Source organism: Syngnathus scovelli, chromosome 16, assembly GCF_024217435.2.
Source record: "Syngnathus scovelli strain Florida chromosome 16, RoL_Ssco_1.2, whole genome shotgun sequence".
NCBI classification, from domain to species: domain Eukaryota; kingdom Metazoa; phylum Chordata; class Actinopteri; order Syngnathiformes; family Syngnathidae; genus Syngnathus; species Syngnathus scovelli.
Genome location: NC_090862.1, coordinates 10,037,039 through 10,061,843, shown reverse-complemented (window position 1 = coordinate 10,061,843; position 24,805 = coordinate 10,037,039). Strand labels below are relative to the sequence as shown.

The window sequence follows — 24,805 nt, the reverse complement described above, 5'->3', positions numbered from 1 at the left end:
ACGAGGTGGCACTGTTCTAGAATTTTGGAGGATCGGTTGCAGTTTCCAGGCTTTGCAGTGAAAATCATTGTGCTTGTTCCGAAAGGTATCTCTGGAAAGAGTCAAATCCTCTTTGCGATTGTGTTCACCACACGCTACTTGGACCTGCTGACATCCTTCATCTCGCTCTACAACACGTGCATGAAGGTAAGTTCTCTTGAGTTTTCATATTGTTTGCAAACAATAGGCTGGCAGAAAGTGATTGACTTCCGCTGCGGTGAACTGGAACCGGTAACCAAAGGCAACAGTTTGGCCTCCCGGGAGCGAGCGCAACGTCACGGAGTGCCCCTCTTGACTTATGGTGCGACGCTCCGCCTTTCCAGGTGATCTACATCGGCTGCGCCTACGCCACCGTCTACCTGATCTACGTCAAGTTCCGGGCTACCTATGACGGCAATCACGACAGCTTCAGGGTGGAGTTCCTGGTAGTCCCTGTCGGGGGTCTGTCCGTGCTCATCAACCATGACTTTTCCCCCCTTGAGGTGGATTTTTTCTTTTTCAATAGACATGTATTAACAGGCCACCTACAGAATCAATGGTGTCTTGCATTAAAACACTTCGTTTTCAGCGACAACCGTATACGGGAGCAAGGCAAATATCCCACCGTGTGTTTTCAGATCCTGTGGACGTTCTCCATCTACCTGGAGTCGGTGGCCATCCTGCCCCAGCTCTTCATGATCAGTAAGACGGGCGAGGCGGAGACCATCACCACCCACTATCTGTTCTGCCTGGGCCTGTATCGAGCCCTCTACCTCTTCAACTGGATCTGGCGCTTCTACTTTGAGGGATTTTTTGACCTGATCGCCATCGTCGCCGGCGTGGTCCAGACAGTCCTCTACTGCGACTTCTTCTACCTTTATGTCACCAAAGGTATTCACGATTAACTGCATTTTGAGCCCTTTTCCTCTTCAAGAACTGCATCGAATACTGGGTGCGACACATATGTCAGATTTGAGGAAAATACAAGGCAATTGCTCTTAAAACTGGTCGAAACATTTCCAAAACGTGGAATCTGCAAATAATGGTTATGGGAGGGAGTGAAGTTTGTCCGGCTAAGATGTATTGCCATGATTTCAGAAAAAGTCTCGTTTGTTTTTAAAAGTAGGGTTTTAAAGACGACCAAGTGTGTCAAATTAGATTTCTAAACTAGGGTCAGTATTTTCAAAGTTGGGGTTTATTTTTAACCTTTTATAGAGTTTATACTTGAACAAACTCCTTGAGTTTCTTTTATCGGATCATCTTCAAACTGGGGGTTTCATGTAAACACAGTGAAGCTGAAAAGTTCTCAAAGGCTTTTTATCTTTTTTGTCAATGTGAGGAATAATGTGGCGCTTCATGAAACTGTTCGCCAGGAAAATGTCTTTTTTTTCAAGGCTATAGTCCTCTGTTGAGTCGAAAACCTATTTTCATAAGATGGCCACTTTTCCTGCATGCTTGACTGTTTTGCGGCTGCCTTTCTTTCAGTGTTGAAAGGCAAGAAGCTGAGCCTGCCGGCGTAAGGCCCACGCGTGGTCCTGGCAGCGGCCGAGACAATGTGATGGAACGCCGTCGCCTTCTAGCCAGCCGGTGAGCCGACCGATACTAACAGGGAAAAACCAAAACAAACACTTTTGATGGCCGATCAACAGCGGCGCGCGGGGGGAACAAAACCTCCTTTCGAGTCCAACGTCACATTTGCGTCTTTGACCTTCTTGCCTTCAACTCCCTTTTCATTGCTGGTCCAGTGGCAGAAAAGGCTTTTTTTCCACTCATGGGAGGCTCTTACACTTTTTAGTATTTTGCCATGTCCAATTTATTAGGTTTTTTTTTTTTTTTTTTTTTGTTAAACAAAGTCACAAATGGGGCGGCGACTCTTGGTAAGGAAATGTACATATAGTTTTATTAAAAAAACAAAAAGTGTATCTGAGTGCCTCATGACAGCCATGTCTGACTTGTCACACTTTTTTGTGTTTTTAATTTTTTCCCCCCTCTTTTTGTATGCATATTATTTCATACATTTATCCTCTCTGAGAATGAATTTAAAGACCGATAAATACATTTCCAATGAACAACAAAGAATACAGATGATGACAGAGTTCACAAATGCTTCAAGCAAGACCAGCCGTCATGTTCTTTTCCTTTCTTGTCTGGATGTGAACTGGCGACTGATACTGTCAGCTGGCGTCACCGCTTTGATGAACAGCTAAGAATCTTATCTCTGCTCTAAATCTGATCCAAGTTGGCTACTCCTCAAGCGTTGGGATGGTTTTGCTTTCTAATTCCAGTCTTCTTCATTTTGCATGATATCGGCTTCATTAAAGATTTTGAAGAGAATCGCTACTGAGCATTTGAGTGGAGTTTTTGAAAAACGCAGGGAGCTGATTGGTTAACGAGCGCAGGCAAAAGCTCCTTATGAGCAATTTTCTTGACAGTCTGTTAAAAGCAAAGCAGGACACGAGTCAACAAAGATTTATTTCCACATCCAGGCCCAGTTCAGACCTCCAGGGGGCCCTACGCAAAAATATGTCAAGCCCCTCCCCCCCAAGAGAGACCAGAGAGACCAAATTTGACAGACTGAAATTAAGTTTAATATGAAAAACATTAACAATTACTCAGTTTTACATAAACAGCTGTTCCACCTCCTACTCAGTAACAGCATCTACACAAATGTTAAAATACAACAGCTTAGTAGATAGGTAAATAGAGGTAACAAATAGGCTGCCCCCTAATAGTAGCTTGCCTTTTATTAATCTGGTCTAAAACGTTTTTTATATCAATATGTTAAGAAGTCAATATGTAAAATTAATTAATGACAATGTAACCCCTGGAGGTAACCCCTGGAGGTGGGGCTCGAAGGCGAGCGTCTGGTGGCTGGGCACAGCCCGAAAAGGAAACGTGGGTCCCCTTTCCATGGGCTCACCACCTGTGGGAGGGGCCAAAGGGGTCTTGTGCATTGTGAGCTGGCGGCGGCCAAAGGCAGGGACCTTGGCGGTCCGATCCCCAGCTGCAGAAGCTGGCTCTTGGGACATGGAATGTCACCTGTCTGGCTGGAAAGGAGCCCGAACTGGTGTGCAAGGCAGAAAAGTTCCGACCAGACATAGTCGGACTTGCCTCCACACACAGTTTGGGTTCCGGTACTAGCCCTCTCGAGAGGGCTGGGATTTTGTTCCACTCTGGAGTTGCCCACGGTGAAAGGCGTCGAGCTGGTGTGGGTGTACTTATTGCCCCCCAGCTGGGCACCTGCACATTGGGGTTCACCCCGGTGAACGAGAGAGTAGCCTCCCTCCGCCTTCGGGTGGGGGGACGGGTCACGTGGGCAATGACAGTAAGACCTGGAAGGGCGTGATTGGGAGGAACCGCCCCCCCCCCATCTGAACCCGAGCGGTGTGCTATTATTGAACTTCTGTGCTCGACATGGATTTTCTATAATGAACACCATGTTCAAACATAAGGGTGTCCATGTGTGCACTTGGCAACAGGACACCCTAGGCCGCAGTTCACTGATCGACTTTGTAGTCGTGTCATTGGATTTGCGGCCGCATGTTTTGGACACTCGGGCGAAGAGAGGGGCGGAGCTGTCAACTGATCACCACATGGTGGTGGGTTGGCTCCGATGGTGGGGGAAGATGCTGGTCCGACCTGGCAGACCCAAACGCTCTGTGAGGGTCTGCTGGGAACATCTGGCAGAATCACCTGTCAGGAAGAGCTTCAACTCCCACCTCTGGCAGAGCTTTTCCCACGTCCCTGGGGAGGCGGGGGACATTGAGGCCGAGTGGACCATGTTCCGCGCCTCCACTGTTGAGGCGGCCGGCCGGAGCTGTAGCCGTAAGGTCGTTGGTGCCTGTCATGGCGGCAATCCCCGAACCCGCTGGTGGACACCGGCGGTAAGGGATGCCGTCAAGGCGAAGGAGTCCTATCGGGCCTTTTTGGCCTGCGGGATTCCGGAGACAGCTGACAGGTACCGGATGGCCAAGCGGAACGCGGCTTCGGCGGTTGCTGAGGCAAAAACCTGGGCGTAGGAGGAGTTTGGCGAGGCCATGGAGAATGACTTCCGGACGGCTTCGAGGAAATTCTGGTCCACCATCCGGCGTCTCAGGAGGACGAAAGCAGTGCAACGTCAACACTTTTTACATTGGGGATGGTGTGCTGCTGACCTCGACTCGGGACGTCGTGAGTCGGTGGGGAGAATACTTCAAAGACCTCCTCAATTCCACCTACACGCCTTCCATTGTGGAAGCAAGGCCTGGAGACTCTGAGGCGGACTCTCCAATCTCTGGGGTCGAAGTCACTGAGGTAGTTAAAAAACTCCTCGTGGCAAGGCCCCGAGGGTGGATGAGATCCGCCCGGAGTTCTTAAAGGCTCTGGATTTTGTGGGGCTGTCATGGCTGACACGCCTCTATAACATTGCGTGGACATCGGGGACAGTGCCTCTGGATTGACAGACTGGGGTGGTGGTTCCCCTCTTTAAGAAGGGGGACCGGAGGGTGTGTTCCACTTACAGGGGAATCACACTCCTCAGCCTCCCTGGTAAGGTCTATTCAGGGGTGCTGGAGAGGAGGGTCCGTCGGGAGGTCGAACCTCGGATTCAGGAGGAGCAGTGTGGCTTTCGTCCTCGCCATGGAACAGTGGACCAGCTCTACACTCTCGGCAGGATCCTCGAGGGTGCATGGGAGTTCGCCCAACCAGTCCACGTGTTTTGTGGACTTGGAGAAGGCGTTCAAACGTGACCCACGGGAGGTTCTGTGGAGGGTGCTTCGGGAGTACGGGGTGCCGAGCCAACTGATAAGGGCGATTCGGTCCCTCTATCACTGATGCCAGAGTTTGGTCCGCATTTCCGGCAGTAAGTCGGATTCGTTCCCAGTGAGGGTTGGACTCCGCCAAGGCTGCCCTTTGTCACCGATTCTGTTCATAATTTTTACGGACAGAATTTCTAGGCGCAGCCGAGGCGTTGAGGGGGTCCGGTTTGGGGACCTCAGCATCGCGTCTCTGCTTTTTGCAGACGACGTGGTGCTGTTGGCTTCTTCAGGCCGTGATCTCCAGCTCTCACTGGAGCGGTTCGCAGCCGAGTGTGAAGCGGTCGGGATGAGGGTCAGCACCTCCAAATCCGAGTCCATGGTCTTCGGTCAGAAAAGGATGGGATGCCCTCTCCGGATCAGGGATGAGATCCTGCCCCAAGTGGAGGAGTTCAAGTATCTTGGGGTCTTGTTCACGAGTGAGGGGAGGATGGAGCGCGAGAGCGACAGGCGGATCGGTGCAGCGTCGGCAGTAACGCGGACTCTGTACCGGTCCGTTGTGGTAAAGAGAGAGCTGAGCCAAAAGGCAAAGCTCTCAATTTACCGGTCGATTTACGCTCCTACCCTCACCTATGGTCACGAGCTATGGGTCGTGACCGAAAGAACGAGATCCCGGATACAAACGGCCGAAATGAGTTTTCTCCGCAGGATGTCCGGGCTCCCCCTTAGAGATAGGGTGAGAAGCTTGATCATCCGGGAGAGACTCGGATTAGAGTCGCGACTCCTCCACGTTGAGAGAAGCAATATGAGGTGGCTCGGGCATCTCATCAGGATGCCTCCTGGACGCCTCCCTGGGGAGGTGTTCCGGGCATGTCCCACTGGTAGGAGACCCCGGGGATGACCCAGGACGCGCTGGAGAGACTGTCTCTCAGCTGGCCTGGGAACGCCTTGGGATCCCCCGGGGGGAGCTGGATGAAGTGGCTGGGGAGAGGGAAGTCTGGGAGTCCCTCCTAAAGCTGCTGCCCCCGCGACCCGACCCCGGATAAGCGGAAGAAGATGGATGGCTGGGTAGCGTAACCATAAAAAGAGAGGGGGTTCATTGCCTTGCTTACCCGACTGCTGTTGTCTTTGCTCATTGTCATGAAGACGCCTCTTTCTTTTTTCATTACCTGATTTAAAATGTCACAACATCTTTGCGGCTACGAGTCTACTCTACGACGACACACTGCTGCAAGCCATACAGCACTACTAGTCTAGACAAGTTATTACATGTAACAGAATGATGACGGCGCACGAGGGCTAACGCTAACTGCATAGTGTGTGTATTGGGCGTGCCGGTAGTGTCCACATCACGAAAAGCCTGGATTTGAGCTTTTGAAATCCTGTTTTTACAGTGGGCCTTTGAAGAAGGCCTTCCCCTTCAGTAACAAGTGGACAAGTTATATGAAACTGGACCTGATGAGCATCACTTTTATTCACTCCTGAAAGTATTTGGCAAGCGCTTGTGCAAAAGAAGGAAGAAAAAGGACTTTGAGGGAAGAAAAACAACTCGTTCTTGAGCCACCCACACCCCATCTGCTGTGGTATTATCTTCTTTTATTATCCACACATTATGCCCGCTGATATGATTCTACACTTGTGTGTGGTTACAAGACAGTGAAAGGAGGGGAGCAAATTGTTCTCCGTGTGCATCTAATGGTCTATTGAGAAACCTGCTTAATGGCTTGTCAGTTCCCCTTCCATTTTCTGTCCAATTAATTCCTTTCAAGCTCTCCTGATAAAGGGACACAATGAGTGTCCTCCGTGCTCCGCGGCGGCACCGCCATAATGAATCATTGAAATTCAGCAGTGCGGCCCTGGCACTCGGCTTGGCATGCATGCCAACCCCAGCCAAATCGCTCAAAGCGGGACGCTCTGCCCTCCTCCCCATTCTTCTGTCATTTTTGCTTTTTATAAAGGAAGAATTGAGCTTTCCCCTTCCTATGGAACTTTGATAGGATCGCGAAAGTGTCACTTGAAAAGATGATTTGTGAGTAAGCCAATCACCACCTTTTTTTACATTTTATTTATCATATCCAGATAAAACAACACACATGCGACACAATATAGGAAATACCATGCCTATAACACATGCATGAAAGGGAGGCAGTTTGGGACAAGGAAAAAAGAGACAGCAAAAACAATGTGAAAAAGACAGGAGCATAAAAGAACAAGCCGAGCAAGAAAATGTCAAATCAGGAAAGGGAAAGAAAATTACATCATGGACTGGATTATGGTCGTCCGTGCTCAAAGCAACAAAAACCACCGCTGGAGCAGAGAGGCCATCGAGATCCGCAAGCGAGGTCCGAGGAGCATGAATCGGGCCGGCCACACATAGGATGCCGTCCTGGCAACAACGTCAGATCGTAGGGGGTGCATATTCCCCCTACTGTGTGGCCAAACCAACAAGTAGCAACCTCCAAGACACGGGAAGTCGCTGATAGCATAGGGCACCGGTGTCAAACCCAAGGCCCGGGGGCCAGATATGGCCCACCACATCATTTTATGTGGCCCGCGAAGACAAATTGTGCATCAATTTTGTGTCATTTCTAGAATTGCAAATTGTATTCACTTTTAGTAATGTCTTATTTTTAAATATTTGACCAGTTTTTACTCGTCTGATTTGAAAACGAGTTGTCAGTTTGTTTTGTAGCTTTTACTGTATATGAGGAGCTCATACGTTTATTTGGGTTGACACTCATAATGGCCCTCCGAAAGAAGCTATGACTACAATGCGGCCCGCAAAAAAAAATGAGTTTGACACCCCTGGCATAGGGGTAGATTTATCTGTCTTGAGTGAGTTCGATTCCCGTATATAACTGTGTGTGAGACAAAAAAAAAACTCCCCCACTTGTGACGCTTCTGAGGAAGGCTACAGGATGTAGAGCAGGCAAGATCTTACCTGTCTGACTAAAAGAACTGTTTCAATAGTAAGTTTAATCCCCCCCCCCAAAAAAACAGCCAGTACATTACTGAAGTAATTTCAGGCACTAGATGTGTCCTACATGTGACGACAAATTTTCAGGCGAGTCATCGCTATGTCATACAGTGCATGTGACAAGTTTTTATCAAGCATGAATCAAAGAAAGACAATGAGAAATAGGAGCAAGTCATTTATTACAAAAATCAGCCAGCACATGGGTTAGCTTTGCAAGTGTGTGCGATTGGAAAAATGGGTTCATAATCAATTATTTGCACAACCCTTTTTGTCAAAATTATACATAATGTACAAAAAGAAAATTTAAACTAGAATTGGCGCGGACACACATCCATGTGTCGTCGAGCTGACGCATCTCTGAGCGGCCTGTGTTATTTGATCCCATTTTCTTAAGCCCTAACATGACCAATCGCAATTGGCCAGGCATAGATTGCTGACACCTGTTGTGTTGCACTTGTAACGAGGAACATTGCTTTCGATGGAATTGTCTTCATTGGAATGAGATCTTCAATCAAAGCAAAAATCTGAATAATTAATTCACGTGTGCCCGCTACAAGAGAAACCAACAATGAAAGTAAAAAGATAAATATACACAAGTCTAAGACTTTTACAGTGTAAGTTTCATATTATAGTCGTTTTTGCTTCCATTAAGACTTGATGTGAGGGAATTTCAAAATGCAATTCCTTGTGTTTGGAATTTAATCAGGCTGGATTTGGTCAGCATCCCTTTGTGCACAGCTTGCTCAAGTGAGGATGCAAGTGCATATTGACAAAGGCAATCTTCAGAGTTGACAGAAATGGCGCATGTGTGAAGGAGAAAATCCGAAAGGTGGGTGGGACACTCGACACTCACTTCTCCTGCCCTGACACATGCAGTTTGTCATCTGATTAGGGTGAAACCCAAATGCTGAGGCTCAATTCCATTTGCATTTAAATAGAGTGAATCCATGAGACATTTTAAGAGAACCGCTGAAAATGTGAAATTAACGGTAGGTTCGCATTGTTTGGGAGTATGGTAGAACTGCAGAGACATTCTGTCGTGGTAAACTGCTTTCACAATTTTCAGGCCGTGGCTGGAATTGGCAACCACCCTGCCCCCCCCCACTTGAGGATTTCGATCACGATAGCATGCAGTTAGCTAGTTAGAGTGCTTTACTGAAGGCCAGTGTCTCCCATGAAGAGGAAATATTGTAGTCAACTGAGGTGTTTTTCCAAACCCGAAGCATGCATTTTTTAGCAGGGCTTCGCAAATTCAGCGGACACAACAACTTGTTTCCCCAAATGATCAGTTTAACACGTTTGCATTTAGTTGTTTCTGCTAACTCCAACCCTCTTCTCTGTGAAGACATTTGTTTGGATTTTACAGCGACTTTAACGCTGATGTTTTCTATTACCTCGTCGATGCAGCTGTTTTGCGGAATCTCTGTGAAGGAAGCTAGTGTTTCATCGTTAAGTGCAGGCCATAAAAACAAAACAAAAAAACACACACACGTAGAGGCCGTAGGAAGAAAATACGTCCTCACGGAGGCACCGCCAGTAGTTTCCTTTGGCGTCAAAAGTCAAGTGTTGTAAAGACAAAGAGTATGTTGTAGAAAATCAGCAGGCACTTTTTTGCTTTTCCTTTGTTAGTAGTGCTTAAGTCTGTCCCGCCCATCAAGGGCGGGTCAGCGTGGTGTAGACGGGTTGGTCCCAGCCAGAGGCGGCGGGGCTGTGAGCGGGTGCCACCGCCAGGTTGCCGTAGGGTCGCCGCTGCGAGTGGAAGTACGGGTACTGGTAGAGGCCCGATGGGTAGCCGGCGTAAGGGTTGTAGTAGTTGGAGCTCTGCAGGTCGCTATAGTCACAGGAGGAGGCGGGGAAAGAGGCCGTCGAGGCCTGGCTGTTGTACGGGCCGTAGTCAGGGTGCGAGGGGGAGTGCTCGCTGTAGTGGCTCGGGCTCAGCTGCTCGGTTTTGATGTGGAGGCGGTGCTGCGCTGCCTCGGCCGCCATGCCGTTTTTGCGGTTCCACACCGAGCTGCCGCTGTAGGGGGAGACGTAAGAGGCCTGCTCCGCAGAGGAGGAAGCAGCGGCGTGGCCGCTCCAAGGGAGGTACTGGTCAAACTCATGCACGTCAAAGGCCTCCATGTTGCTTATGACGTCCGTGCTCAGCTCCGAGATGTCCACGTTGCTGAAGTCGATGTTCTGCCTGCCGCTATCGGCCAGGCGGCGGCCTTCGTTCTTCAAGTCCTGCTTGACACCATGGTGCGCGTCCGTTTTTGGGGTGGTGGGTGGTGTCGGCGGGCCATGTGGCTGTCCTGGAAAAGCAACAATCACACTTAAAGAACGGAGCAAACAAGTAATGAGGAACCGCTTTGGGCTGTCACAATCCACTTTGTTCAAGATTCATCAGGTCCAAATTTTTATTTTGCATGGAAACATCTTGCAAAACCTTTCTGTGCACCCTATTATGCAAGATATGTCGACACAATATTGCGTTAAGCCTTTTTGTTTTAGGGGCTGATTTTTTTGCAAACTGTCCAGGGGGCGCTAGTTTTGGGTTGCCCCGCCCCCAGAATACTTTTTTTTTTTTTTTTTTAACCAGCAACCAACCTCCAAATTCTTCTAACAAGATCCTGTGTGGATGCCCACCCAATTTGGCAGCAATATTCCATTTGGCTGAGCTCTGAGGAAAAGTTGGCCAAATGCCCCATTTAGTGGAGTCACTCCATAAGAGAGGCTTTTTGTAGAAGGGGTTTTGGAGCGGACTGAGAGGCTGTCCTGGAAATTAAAGCATCCACTAAAGCAAGGGTGCCTACCATATCGTTATTCAATCAATCGTTAAATGAATTTTGAATTGAAGATTTTTTTTGCAATAGGGGTTATGCACGCTGATGAATGAACATCAGTATAAAACCAAATATAAATATGCCGGATTATAGCTACAAAGCGAGAAGACCTAATCAAGGACCTAAAGCACTGTACTATCACTTCAGGCACTTTTTGATTAAACTAACCTGCATGTTCAGGACGGTGGTGGCCATCGCCCACCCCTTCAAGTCCAGCCATCCCCGGTTCCGCTTTGTACATGTGGTGGTGATGATGATGGTGATGAAGATGCTGATGCTGGGCCAGTTCCGCACCAGAGTCCGAGTCACTCTGGCCCGGCTTGACGGTCTTCCGCCGCCTGGGCTGGTACTTGTAGTCTGGGTGGTCCTTCTTGTGCTGAACCCTCAGCCGCTCTGCCTCATCCACAAATGGTCTCTTTTCGCTCTCGGAAAGCAAACTATTCAAAGGGGGCAATTTAAAGTACATGATCAGAAATTTCAATCAGAGCATGTTCAGTTTTTGATTAAACAGCCAGTGAAGGATTTGAATATATATTTATTTTTATGTATGGAAATGTGGCACAAATTCAGTTGATGCAAAGTGTACATATTGCGCATTCCTCTGTCTCAAGTGAATTGACCCAAAGTGTGACTTTTTTTTCCCCCCTTTCCTCTGGGTAAATGGCAGGATTGAACATTGAACACTGTGCAGACAGAAGTTTTTTTCCTTACCGCCACAGTTTGCCAAGCGTCTTGCTCAGTTCGGCGTTGTGCAGGTGCGGGTACTGGTCGGCCAACTTCCTGCGGGCCGCCTGAGCCCAAACCATGAAGGCGTTCATGGGCCTCTTGACGTGCGGCTTGCTCTTCAGGGAGCCGTTGCCTCGCAACGGCATCGGTACCAGGGACCAGTCGTATCCCTTGAGGACCTGCGACACGGCGTCCCGTATGCAAGCCGGGAAGCGCTCGTCGTCTTCCGAGTCCAACTTCTTGCCTAAGCCGGCGAGCAAAGAGGCGGCGTGGTCGTCGGAACCGATCGGCGAGGACGGCGCGTCCGAGTCGGACTCGTCCTGGGACATAGAGCTGCTGGTGACCGCGGGACTGCATGGTTGCTCGTCCGCGCACTTGTCGTGCTCCTCGGTCATTTTCAACATTCTTCTCACCTTGAATTCTGCAACCAAGCAAGCAAAGCGAGGGGAGCGCTTCGTGCGCCTTTTTCGCGACGCTGCGTAAAGTTCAATCCCTTGCGACAATCTTCCGCAGCGGCAAGTGTTTGATTTGCTTCATCCTAGCCTGTCTGTCACGGCGATGGGGTTGGGCAGCTGCAACGCGTCGGTCCGCGCGAGACCAGCTCCTCCGCTCCGTGTGAGCTGAGCTGCACGTTTCACGTTTGCACAACTTTGACTTGGAGCTTTCACGTCACTTACTCCGCCTTCCGCCTGCGATTGGCCGGCACGACCCCAAGCACCCAGCCGTTCCACTGGTTTCCAATCATTTGGTCAATTTGCCGCTCTTCTTTTTTTTTCTGCAGTTTTGCTCAAGTCCACGCGTTGTGCCGCAATTTAACTGACTTGCAATGTTATCAGAGTTGTATAATTTCATGTGAACGTGTTGTAGTCATTTATGTGAAGACATATGCAAATGTACAATGAGTGATCAAATAAAAAAGACCAGTTCAGGGTGCAGTCTGATGTCAGCTGGGAAAGGTTCTGACCCTGTACAGGTTAAGCGGGGTTGAAATGGATGGATGGACAGTTACAAATAATACATAGCCATTCATGCATCTTCTGAACCTCACCAGGGTTGCAGGCGCTCTGAAGCCCATTCCAGCAGTCTTTGGGCGCTCGACGGCGTACACCCTGAACTTTATAGACGAACAAACATTCACACACACCTCCGGGCAGTTTGGAGCGGCCTACCATGCACGCAGGCACGTCAGCACGGCATGGGGACAGTGTGCAAGCTCCACACAAAAGGCCAGATCCGCGATTGAATCCTGCACCTCTGAACTGTGAGGTGGGCCACTTCCTGTTTAGCAGTGCGACACCGTGCTGCTCTCATGATATACGTGCATGTCTATCTACAGTCCCACGGCTAACTTAAACTGCCTGAGGACATCAATTAATCCCAGTGGGTGCAACTGAGCCAAAGTTATAGTCAACAACCCTTATACTCAATTTCTATGAACATTAAAAGACCTAAAATGTAATTTAATTTGGTGCAAGAATCATAACAAAGAACAATTGGAGAGTGTGATATTGCAACATTTTTCATGTAGAATTTCACAGTTAACTCAGCGGTGGACATCCACCCGCTTTGGAGCGGTACAGAGGCTTATTCAAGGTTCTCCACTTAGCCAAGTCGAGGACCCAAATGATGATTTTAATCACAGCCGCTACCCACAGTGACAGCCGCCATGTGCCAGGGCCTCATGTTGACCCTTCACCCCCGTACCCGCCCAAAATGTCTCATATAAATGCCGTAATGAGCGCTTTACTGGACCAATTGCCAGTTTTATTGCAACCTGTTTGGCGCTGCGGTGAGGTGGGCGGGACTACAGCTAGTGAAAGGATTGGGGTGCACTGGAAGCAGCAATTAGTCCAGAATGGATGGGGGTGTGTTTTTGGCCTTCAGCCAGCCAAAGCATAAAAGAGCTCAAGTGCTTCCAGATTATTTTCTGCCATTTCTCAACTCTGATAGTTCTACATGTCCCTTTGAATTGTGAAGGATGAACAACAAGCATTTGGAAGTTGTTTTAGTAGCGGCTCACTCGCTTTGACTCCAGGAATCTGTGATCTGCTCAACATCAGGTGTCTTGGCTGGAAGATCACTTGCTGGTGTTCTTTTTTTACCTCTGCCACACGTGAAAACACGACAGTAAAAGGCGGCGTCATCGCATTATGTCTTGTTTTGCTAGCTTTGTTGCACTGCCCTGCAGGAAACTGCAAAGTCGGTAGTGTTTACCAGGCTTAGCCTACGTGTGTGCATATGAATAATGTCGCAAAAAAAAAAAGGCTTATTCCCCCACCCCTCAGACATGGTTTCAATCTGCAGCAAAAGGAAAGGAATGGATCGCACTGCTCTCGACGACTTTTTGGAGGGGAGTGTCGGTGGCTCTGCTAATTTTCCACACAAAACGCTAAGGACAACACTTCCCGTGGTGTATCGTGTCCCCAAGTTGTCCCAAAGGAGTGTGGGCGTGTGTTTTCGATTATCTCCCATCCACCAAACCAAACACATCCCCACCAAGCGCTCCCTTCTTTCAAACTTGTCTCACCGCCCTCTCATCTTCACAACATATGCTCAGAATAAATCTTGCAGTATGCCGCCCCCCCCCCTCCCCACGCACACACAAAATACAAATGATGTCCAAATGGCTGTTGTTTAAATTTAAAGCTCATCATCATAAAGAGAGAAGACGCGCTCGTGCCCCTGCCCCGAGCATGAAAAGAAGGAAGTCAAGCATTTCCTGTAGTTGCTGATGGGTATATCACTTCACTATTCTTCAACTGATGCCAACGCACGACACGAACTGGGGCTCCCAAACACGCACCACAAACGGGTGGAGTGGGTCACACACGCTCACTTCCTTTCGCTTTTCAAGCAGTGGAGGGTGGGCCCGTCGGGGTAATGATGTCAAATAATTGGCGCCTTTTTCCTCCCCTGTGTTGTCCACGATGCATCTTCCCTACTCCTCCTCTTCTTCCTCCTCCGTTCGTGCAGTCGTATGCTCGCGCCTTGGCAAGAATACAAAGAGGAGCTTTGTGAGGCGCAATGCAGCTGCTGAAATCTGACTAGATCCAGCTGAAGAAAGAAGGGAGCAGGTGGGTCAACAGACCCACAATATCGGGCTGCAGCAGATAGGCCCTCCACCACCACCACCCGTAGAGAACACACAAACATCAGAGCGAAAAGTCGTGCACAGAAGTTTTTTTGTTTTTTAACCCGCCACCATCCTGTGGCCATTTCACGAGTGCCATTTTTTTTCATTGACTGTAAATCAATGCATCCATCATGCAAAATTAGCCTCCTTTGTGACTGGCAAAATGAAGCCAGGTGTTGTTACCATGGGACTGCATGGGGCAGTCTTTTGCCTTTACTTTAGCAACACGTGGCAACAAGTAAAAGGAACTGGCGGCAAACAGGGAAGTAAGGCGCGTCGGTGTAACTGTCATATGGCCAACCTTCATTTCCCTCTTTGCCAACCATGGCGGAATGTGAATGCTGATAGACATCCAACGCTTTGCATCCCCAAACCGACTTGGCCGCACTGAAAGTGGACCCCGGCCGGGATAGGATTTGTCTATGCAAACGCATTCACTCTCCCGTGTTCTGCATATGACACATTGCGTTGTCAAAATTTGGGAAGGAAAATAAGATGCAAAACTGATGGTTTGCATTTTACAATATTTTTTTTTTCAGCCCAATACTGACACTTTTATGAGTCTGCTTTCCCTTCTGTCTTTCTCACTGCCATGAACCATTCATTGGGAAAACAGTCTCCGCAGAGATTCCTCCTTTCTTCGCTTGTTGTTGACCAAGGGTGAGGTTGCTCTCTGGAGGCGGGACCACACAGCAAATCGGTCACACCTCGACTTGCATGTGATACGCTTTGGATGCTGATGACGATCAAGCGCGAGGTGGACAAATCAGATGCAAAGCAAATCCTCTCAACATGTGGCGCCATTATTAGCATGAGGCTAACATGCTGCCAAGCCACAAGAAAAAAACTGGAGTAGCTTGAAGGCTCCAGAGTTTTACATAACTACGAATCTCCACAACTTTTTCCAAAAGCTTTCACACGATGCCAGAGCAGTTTACAAATGAGACAGAAGATATTTCTCTGCACTTCACAACGGTCAGAAAACTCTCTCACACAAAAATGAGCACAAGTAGGCTCACTATAGCAAACCTTTTTGCACACGATGATCACTTCAGAGGATAAATGACAAGCAAGACTTTTTATGGATGGAGGATGACTCAGCCACTTTTCCGCATGCGCACACACACTCGCGCGCGCGAACGCAGCATTATGAATGGTTTGTGGCTAGCCTGTAAGCCAAGCCTTTTATGAGCAAGTGGCCCAACAGGGCTAATTGCTTCCTGAGGGAGCTGCCTGTCCTTGCAATTACTGATTAACGGCCAATATAAGGTTTCTCGACAACCTTGACAATTTTTTTTACCTTTTTTAATCCCACACTTTGTTTTCATTAACACGCACTGCAAATCTAGTGCATCTCCTTAGTGAAGCAGCAATTCTGATTGATTCATATGATTTGATGATTATTAGGAGTGCCATTCTTTTCACAGCTGCCATAGAAAGGTAACACTTATCTTTTTCGGGAAAGTGTGAGTCGACGATGCCACCTTGTCAGATACCCTCTCATTTGCCATATTGTTTGTATTTTTTTAAGACCATAGTATTTTCTGGAAGGAAGACGTGATCCTCTTCAAGGTCGTGTTGTCATCGCTTCCTTCATCTGGATATCATCATACGCTGAAGGAATGCATCCTGCCGAAACAAGCTCTTGCGACATGAAGAAAGAGTGGACCCCAACACAAACCTATTTTAGGTTTGAATCTTGTGCATAATTTATATTGGCGCGGAAAACTAACAAGTGTGTGGAGAATGGCTGCCATTTTTGCATGAGCGGGATCCCATTTCAAGAAAGATTCGGCGTTCCAGGAGCCCTTCATTCGATTAGCCCTAATGTCATCAATGCAAGAATGTGGTCTAATAAATGGAAAAGTAGCCGATGAATGAGTTCTTTCCGTCAGCAAATTCCCACGCCAGCGTTGCCCCGGCTGGCCGCCCCACCGGCCACATTGCCTCCTCAGTCCACAATATTACGCATAATTCTACTAATTTCACTCAATTACATTAGGCGAGGCTCTGCAGAAAAGAAAGGGCTTCTCAGCCTCCCTGCAGCTCAGAGCAAATGCATGGCAGTGACCCCTGAACAGCCCCTTTCCTCATTTGCCTGTGCTCTTTGCTCCTCTCTGCTTCATTCCCTCCAGCCTGGATTCCTCTTTTCTCCTTCCATATCTTCCTCCCACAAGTTCATGTCAGCTGAAAACACGGTCTTGTTTCCTGTGGTGTGATCGACCCCAACAAACCATTGTGCACTTCAAATCACTTTTGTAATACCGAGGGACATGTGTCCCATCGTGGCTTTGACTCAGCACCATTGAGAGGGAAAAGTCAAGCAAATGATACAAAACAAACGTTTCCTCTATTGAGTTGGTGCTGAGGATTATACACATCCCACGTCCGCCGTTGTTGTAACTTTCTGCTTTTCCCAGAGAAGGGCGATTCCACGTGAGGAAACCACTTTTGTTTTTTGACATTCTCCTTTAGCACTAAGCTGCAGTAATAATCGTCATTTTTCACATTGCCTTTGTTGTACGCTAACCTCAACAGGGAGTGGGAAAAAATTGCTTGATGAAGACCTCAATTGTCAAAGAAGACAAGAGTGTGGAAAGGATCCACTCTTCTGCCATGATTCCATTCAGGCAGTCCTCATGACTGGCTAGGTCCAATCAAAGTGGTGCCATGAATAACGGGGTCCGGGTTGCGGCCAGTGGGAACACAGCTTGGATGATGAAAAGCGCCATTGTCCTGGCTGCCTGGCCAAAGTGCGGAAAATGAAGAAATAAAAAGAGGAGTGATGAAGAGTGGAGGCGAGGATGGCATGGGGGACTCTGACATCTGCATTTTCCAAACGCGGCAGCGGCAGCAACAACGGCGTGTTTTTTGGAATTGGCGCGCTATCACAACAATGACAAGAATTTTGCACTGAATGATGGCATGAGACGACCTCTAATCAGATCTAATGGAGATCTCCGTCCTGACTGCCAGCGCAACAATCAGCTCTCACACATACTGAGAGTGATTTAGTCGTTGTCAGCTTTCCAATGAGGAATTCCATTGTGGACTGTTTACCTTGTGGATGCTCATTACTGGCACGTCTTCTAGAATGACTGGTCGCAAAAAAGGCAGACTAGAAAATGCAAAACGTCAGCCCTCATTTTTATGTGTGCGTGCGTGTGTGCGCACACAAGAGCCAGCCTATATAAGCCATCGACGTAGACAAGCCCTACTATCCCATCGGCCTTCTCCTCAGTACTGCCAGCTCGCTACAGGTGCCCATCACATCTGGCCTTAGCGCGCATCTGCTAAATAAAGGCCCTATGGAGGAGCCAAACGAGTGGAAAGCCAAACAAGTTGCAATTCACACAAAATGGGCCACCAGCACATTCATTATTGGAGCAGGCCACAAGTTCGTGAGCAGGCCCCCAGTCATTAATTGCATCTGGGTCGGAGTTCGGAACAGTCGTCACACTGTTATTTGAGCCACCAGGCATCTGTCCGGACCAAATGCCACCCCACTCGCCCATCCGCCCGCTCGTGGATGAGACAAGCTCTGTTATAGCAAAGTGCAACCACAAAACAAAGCGTTTGTCTGAGAGGAGGCATTTATAAACATTTTCAAAGCTAAAGAAACATTTGTTTGTTGTCTAAAGGCCGATTCCTGTGCCACACTTGCATGCAACGAGAGATCGTGTGATGTGCTGAGAAAATAGAATGCACTTCATTGCATTGAAAATCTTTGTATATATTTTTGTATGTCAGAAGGTGAGGAGGTGCTAAGTTTATTTTGTTTTGAGGGGCAATGCGAGAAAGGTTCTCATGTTGATGCTGGACATCAATCTATATTGTGTGTCGATTACTGTTGTATGTACTGTTGGATGTGTTCATGTTGTGCTGAAAATTTTGTCACCATGTCAAAATTCTCGCCTGAATTGCCTCGCATTACAGGGATTGTTTACAACTTGCAGTGACGTACAGATGGGAGTTCAATGCTGCAAATATTGAGCATGTTCAGTGCTGCTGTGACATGTGTGCGTCCTTGACACCGAGTGAGTACACTGTATGATCTTTACTCTCATTAATAGTGTCCGTTGTTGTGCTGCTGTCTAGCCATTTGTAACTTGTTTAGCTTGCGTCGTTTGATTGACAGCTCCCTTGAAGTTTGCCTTGTATCTGCAAACTAAAGCCAGTCCAAATAATAGTGGCATAAATGCCTCAAGTTGGCTGACATCGTGAGCCGTGATTGACGTGCAAGCAAAGTGACGGCGTGCAAAGCAGTTCATCACTTCCTCCTACAGCCGGCGACATATTTGCATGAGCTTGCAGAGATGATTCAATTACAGACACAAGCTCCTCGCTCTCTCGCTTTCCTGGTAGAGCCACCATTCCGCTAATGTGGTTAAATACAGTTAAATGACATAATTGCAGCGAGTGCAATTAGCCAAGCATGCTTGTTAATAAAGACGGCCGTATAAGTGCATTGGCAGACAAAAAAAAGTGTGTCCCAAATTGCTGTCATGAAATGCTAACGTCTGCGTTTTGTGTTATTGGATTTATTTCAAGTGATTAGCCGTAGCCCTCGGTCTAAGAGACGAGGACACGGCTGGTACTGCGTTACGGTACGAGTGTGTATGCGTGGCTGTTGTGTGGGCAAAATCAGTGTCATGAAAATCAATCTATTCCAGGGGCCAACCGGTTATTGTCATCAAATATGAACGACATGGACAATATTAAGTCACATTGTAACTGGTCACAAAAGTGGCTCTCATCTTTTCCAAGTCACTTAAGGAGGTCAAACCACAAAAAAGCTTACAGGTGGCAAAATGACTCGTACTTTGAAATGGAAATACAGATACATTTCTTGCGCCGAAAGTACAGCACAAATGCCACTTCGCCAGTCTGACAAAAAGCAAATAAATACTCAAGTTAAAAAAATGGTTTTCTCCGCACATAGTATACCTGCACTGAAGAAAATGGTTCTTCTCCGACTTAGAAAGTGGAAGGCAACTAACTATGTCAAATTGTAAAATAGTTGCAAAAACATATATTTTTAAGACAACGTGTCAAATATCAATTTGCAAAAAAATTCAACTTGAGTGTAGTCTTGAGTGACAGGCTACCGTCTCGGACCCCAAGCTCAGTATTTTGAACATTGTTTAACCCGTACGATGAAAACAAATGTACTTCAGTTACAAATGTACTTGGTTAATTCCGCTGCTACAACATTTTAGTTCAATGAGGTAGCGGCTGCAGACGAGACAGACTTCAAGTGTACGTCGTCTCTTTTAAGAGTGTTTACGAGGCTCCGGGCTGGTGTAATGCTACTCATTGTATTTGCACCAGCCATGTTTCAGGTAGGAATTACTTGTGGGTGCCCCTGCCCTCGTAAAATCACTTCCTGTTTCGGTGAAGCTCCTCCCCCTCCTCCTGACTAACAAAAAAAAAAGTAGGTAATTCGTATTCCATTTGAAAAATCTGTCTATGCGGCTGTAAAACACGTACATTGTTAAGCATCATTAGAGGCCGAGTTATTCTTCCGTGACACTCCGTTGGCCCATAAAACTGAGTAGGCGAGGTGTGGTCTTAATTAGGCTGCCATGAGGCTGGCAACCCTGTTACGTACAACGAGTCTCCATGGCGGGATGATGCACACATTCGGAAGCATTTTCATTAGGTTAGATTGCCAATGGTAAAATAAAGCATTTTGTTATATAAAGTTAGCAATGCTAAATGGACATTTTTGTCTGATTTCTTTTTAAATTCACTCTGTCACTGTGCCTGCAATCTTCTCTGTCGCCTGTGTTTAATGTCTGTCAAGTCGCAAAAATTTACTGAAAATAATGAGACTGCTCACGTTGTTCTTGCGTAGAGCAATGTAATACTAAAACGCACGTACACATTTGTACACACGTACAGACTACAGCTGTCAACGGACACCCAACACCACACTAGACACACATGTGCGCATCTATACAGCTGTACTTGCTTACACACAGTGTACATCTGTCCAAAATACATCCGTCAGTGGCTACACATCTGCACATTCACGCACGCACGCACACGCACACACAGACACACACGAACACACACACGAACACACACAGTCACAGAGCTTGGTTGAGCTGAGTGCTACATGCACTAACCTCACGCAGTCATATTTTGGCCTATTCCTGAAGGAACCATGATACGGTTGCTTTGCAATGATGGCTCTTGCCAAATATTTCATTGTGATCAATGAAGAAGACATCAACGTTCACGCGTGCATTAGGGTGGGAATTTTGGTTTCGGGGTTGACAGTTTTCAATTAAACATGTCATATAATATGATCATAAGTTAATTTTTTTTCTTCAGGATGTTCTGAATTGCTGTTATAGGAACAAAACTGCTGTAAACTGAGGACTCTCCAAATTAGGAGTTTTCACTTCTGGTCCTTGGGGGAATGTTCAACTTCTCGGCTCTTTCATCAATATTGTGAGACTTTTCTGTGGGATAGAGGGACTGCTGTGAATAACAAATAGTAAATGACTTCGTCCACTCTATTTGCCTGTAAATGCCATGAGATGGCCTAAACCCAAATCCGAAACCCAACCCATCGAGGCCGTAATATGCTCTATTTGCAAGTGTGCCTGTTCAAAATCGGCCAATTTTTGTTCAGTTTAAATTGAAGATGGTGACTTGTGAACATGCCTTTGAGTGACAGTGTCAGCAGCGACCCTCATCCCTTACTCCCCTCTGTCCCGACCATTCGTCACAAGGACGGAGGGACAGTGCAGGGCCCCTGTTGCTATTGTCTCACCCGGCCAGGCAGAGAAGCACAGCCAGCACCAGTTGGATTGTGCTTGCTGCCAAGTCTGTTTTCCCTGTGAATACTCGCAGGTGTTTGTTTCTCCGCGAGTGTTGGCGTTTATCTACACCTCGGCCGTATCACCACGGCAACTGTTCTTTTCGCTAGCGGGTGATGTGGGACAGCCGGACACTGCCACATGGGCACCGGAAACTTATCACCATGTTAAGTGTGTTTCACAAGTACGGATTTTTAACAACTTAAAGTGTCATCGACCCCACACATGACCAGGCGAAAGATTTTGGAGCGCTTACTGCTCCTTTGCTGTAGTTGGTGGTGTACTCCAAGTGACCAACACATATCATTTCTGTCGGAGTATCAAGATTTCGACCTGGTTGTCATTTTGTGTGGACTCTGGTTAAGTTAACCTTGCTGCTGCTGTGGGGGGGGGCTGGCAACACACCCACCCACATTCACTCGGTATAGTTTGTAAGTTTACCGCATACCTGCCGAACCTGATAACGCCATGAAGAGGCACTCAATTCGCCCTCCAAATAAAACTGAGTGTACCAGGCAGAATAGAAACACACACACAGATTTTTTGGCACCTTTTTGTCTTGCAGTAGACACGGATCATTCTCAAAGCCAGATGTATCATAGAAATCCACTTTTTTTGCTTTTATATTCATTTTATTGTGCACTTGGAGTCAACAAGATTGAGTGTAATCTATCCCTCCGGATGTTGCTGTTACTTTTATGATCTGTTTGGGGGCTATTTTTTTACTCCGTTCAGTTTTCTCCATTTTCTATTACCGTAATTTCCGCACCATAAGCCGCTACTTTTTGCTCAAGTTTTGAACTTTGCGGCTTGTCGTCCGGTGCGGTGTATCTATGGATTTTTCGTGATATTTGTGATGACTAGATCACTTTTATACACTCGTAAAAAGGCTGTGGACCGCTGTTGTGCGGCACCGCTTTTCTGGGCGGAGGGATATGTGACCCGGTCACTGGGGAGAAGAGTGGTGTGTTGATCGCATGTCCATCCGTCAGGCAAATAGCGCCGTATAATTCACACAAAGAAGAGACAGAACGAGATAAAGATGTAAAAACATATTTACACTAACAAAAACATATGTATACACTAAACTTTTTTAGTTTTATAGTAGTGCACTAAATAAAAGACAAAAGGAATACTGCCATTGGTGCAGCATTTGTAGAAAAAAAAGAGCTCCTCTTCAGTCCTCCTCTCGTGGGGTGCGTTGGCACCTTTATTTGCCACAGACACGTAAATGCATGCCTTGCATGTCAAGCACTCAGCTTCATAAGGATCACGACCCTGGTGAAAGCACGGGAATATATTTTTTTCAACTCCTCCGTGAACGTGCATTTTCGTTTCGGCATTGCTTGTAAACACTCGGTGTAGACTGGCCGGCCCACCCTACTTCGTAGCAAAGTGACTAGATTTGAGGTTATATTTGTGAACAATACAGAAAAAACTGGAATTGAGTGAAATGGAACGGAGTGGCAATTCTATTGACAATGTACTGTACATGTATTATGTTTGAGTCAGTCCAACAAAATCTCGGACGATTTTGAAATTCCCCCGGACATTTTTTTTAGGGCTCAAAAGTAGGAAATGTCCAGGAAAAAGAGAACGTCTGGTCACCCTTTGTTAAGTTGCTAAGCTAAATTGCTAGTAATCTGTGATGATGATGATTGCAAAAACATCTTATCAAGAAATAATGGTGAAATGATGGATTTGGGGGCTGTTGCAATTTTTACGATAATCACTTTGATATCCAACGATCCATCCATACCGCTTGACGCCACAGGGGTCGCGGGCGTGCTGGAGCCTATCCCAGATGTCATCGGGCAGTAGGCGAGGGACACCCTGAACTGATTGTCAGCCAATCACAGGGCACATTGAGACGATCAACCTTCCGCACTCACACCTATGGGCAATTTAGATTGCTCAGTCGGCCTACCAAGCATGTTTTGGGGATGTGGGAGGAAACCGGAGGACCTGGAGAAAACCCACGCAGGCACGGGGAGAACATGCAAACCAGTGCGCCACCGTGCCGCCGATCTCCAACTAAAATGTATTATTTACATGGTTATGCTCAGAGGGTGAAGCAGAAACCCATATATATCCAAATACGTTCCTACACGCTACATTTTTGGTCTCCAAACTAATAAATCTGTCAGGATCGGAATAGAGCAGGGCGACCAAATGCAGGATGAGGGGAACAAGACCAACAGAACCGGCAAACTAACATAATTTAACGGACCGACCGACAGACTGGCTAACCGGAACAGAACTGACAAAGACAGGAACCAAGAAACAAGAAGACATGAGACGAAAACAATCAGACAGTGGAGTGAGGGGCAGACAGGACTTAAATACAAGACAGGTAACGAGAGGCAGGTGAGGGTGATCACACTGATCATGGGGTAACACAGGAGGGGAGGGGCGACGCGAACAGAAACCATGGTAACATATACACATAATAAAACAACCACGGACGAGTCGTGACAAAATCAATCTGATTATTGGACACAGCGCAGTTTGAATTGTCCCTGCATTCCCTGAATACGTGCCAGCGCAGAGGACAGACTCCCTGTCGTCATATAGCAAAGACACAAACAGGTGATGAACTATATGCTCTCTGCTCATTCTGTGGACTGTCATTATCGGCGACGTGCGGTGAGGTTCATGATTGGGGAGGAACTGACATCACCCCCGCCCCCCCCCGGGTAAAATTTGTCCGGCACCTAACTGTGTCACAAAAAAGGTTGGGGAACGCTGCTCTAGTGTGGCTTATTCATTATTTAATTTGAACTATTTTAATTAAAATCTCATATCAGCAGTCTTCACACGTAAAAACACTCAAGAAAGCACATGGAATCAAAAACTTGTTTTACATCGTGCGTACCAGTCCGTTCCGAAGTCCCGTTGTCCGAATCAAACCTTTTAACTCCGGAGTTGCTCTTCCTTTACTGATGACCTCCTGCTTCGACCGAAAATCCATAGTTGAAAATCGTTTGGATATGTAATCCTTCATTGTAAAACGAAAGGTAAACCCCCCCCCCCCCCCCCCCCCCCGTTTTTACATTTCGTTTTACAATGAAGGATTACATATCCAAACGATTTTCAACTATGGATTTTCGGTCGAAGCAGGAGGTCGGGGGAACCCGAATGTAAAATGAAATAAATGGACAACAGCTACTCAGTTGCTCACTGTAAATTTGAACTGGAGATCTCTTATTCTACAGGTAGGCGCATGAAGCATCCCGGGATCACTAGCACCCCCTGCCATAAGGCTGGAGAACCTTTTTTGTAGCCTCCGTAAGGTCTCTTTTCAAAGCCGTTTTGTGATTATTGATTCCAGGTTCACGTTCTTTTATCCCCCTTTGTTTAAGAACCGTCTAAATCCCTTTCATTACTTTTACACATACGTATACATGCTGTACGTTGTTTAAATTTGTTTCTTCATTTCGCTGAAGGAAAGCCAGCATCAGGTTTCTGGGTTTAGTCTGCATGAAATTGAATGAATTTCACAGAAGGTCCATTTGGGGCTGGTTAGAAAGAGACAGCGTCTGTTGTGTGCTTGGCTGCACTTTAAG

The 24,805-nt window shown here is 47.2% G+C and overlaps 2 protein-coding genes across 8 annotated transcripts in view; one reads left to right on the top strand and one right to left on the bottom strand.

The window, feature by feature from the left end:
• kdelr2a (KDEL endoplasmic reticulum protein retention receptor 2a) overlaps window positions 1-24,805 on the top strand; it is a 37,602-nt gene that overhangs the window by 1,314 nt on the left and 11,483 nt on the right. For 3 of the 7 annotated variants that reach the window (XR_007486766.2, XR_011088394.1, XR_007486763.2), the window contains exons 2-6: window positions 86-186; window positions 363-521; window positions 657-909; window positions 1,504-1,605; window positions 6,146-6,334. Coding sequence is in view for 1 of the 7 variants with exons in the window: in XM_049745112.2 (XP_049601069.1) it covers window positions 86-186; window positions 363-521; window positions 657-909; window positions 1,504-1,538 (548 nt within the window). In the remaining 6 variants the exon portion in view is untranslated. Of the gene's footprint in view, window positions 1-85; window positions 187-362; window positions 522-656; window positions 910-1,503; window positions 2,359-6,145; window positions 6,335-15,940; window positions 16,249-18,345; window positions 18,447-24,805 lie in introns of those variants that run through there. The other 4 variants (XR_007486765.2, XR_007486767.2, XR_007486764.2 and 1 more) reach the window with 4 other exon arrangements.
• On the bottom strand, window positions 7,891-15,946 carry LOC125983649 (transcription factor Sox-8). The gene is made up of 3 exons (XM_049745091.2): window positions 11,262-15,946; window positions 10,719-10,987; window positions 7,891-10,019 (listed from the first exon to the last, which is right to left on the bottom strand). The coding sequence occupies exons 1-3, from the start codon at window positions 11,678-11,680 to the stop codon at window positions 9,382-9,384; spliced, it is 1,326 nt and encodes a 441-aa protein (XP_049601048.1). The 5' UTR covers window positions 11,681-15,946; the 3' UTR covers window positions 7,891-9,381.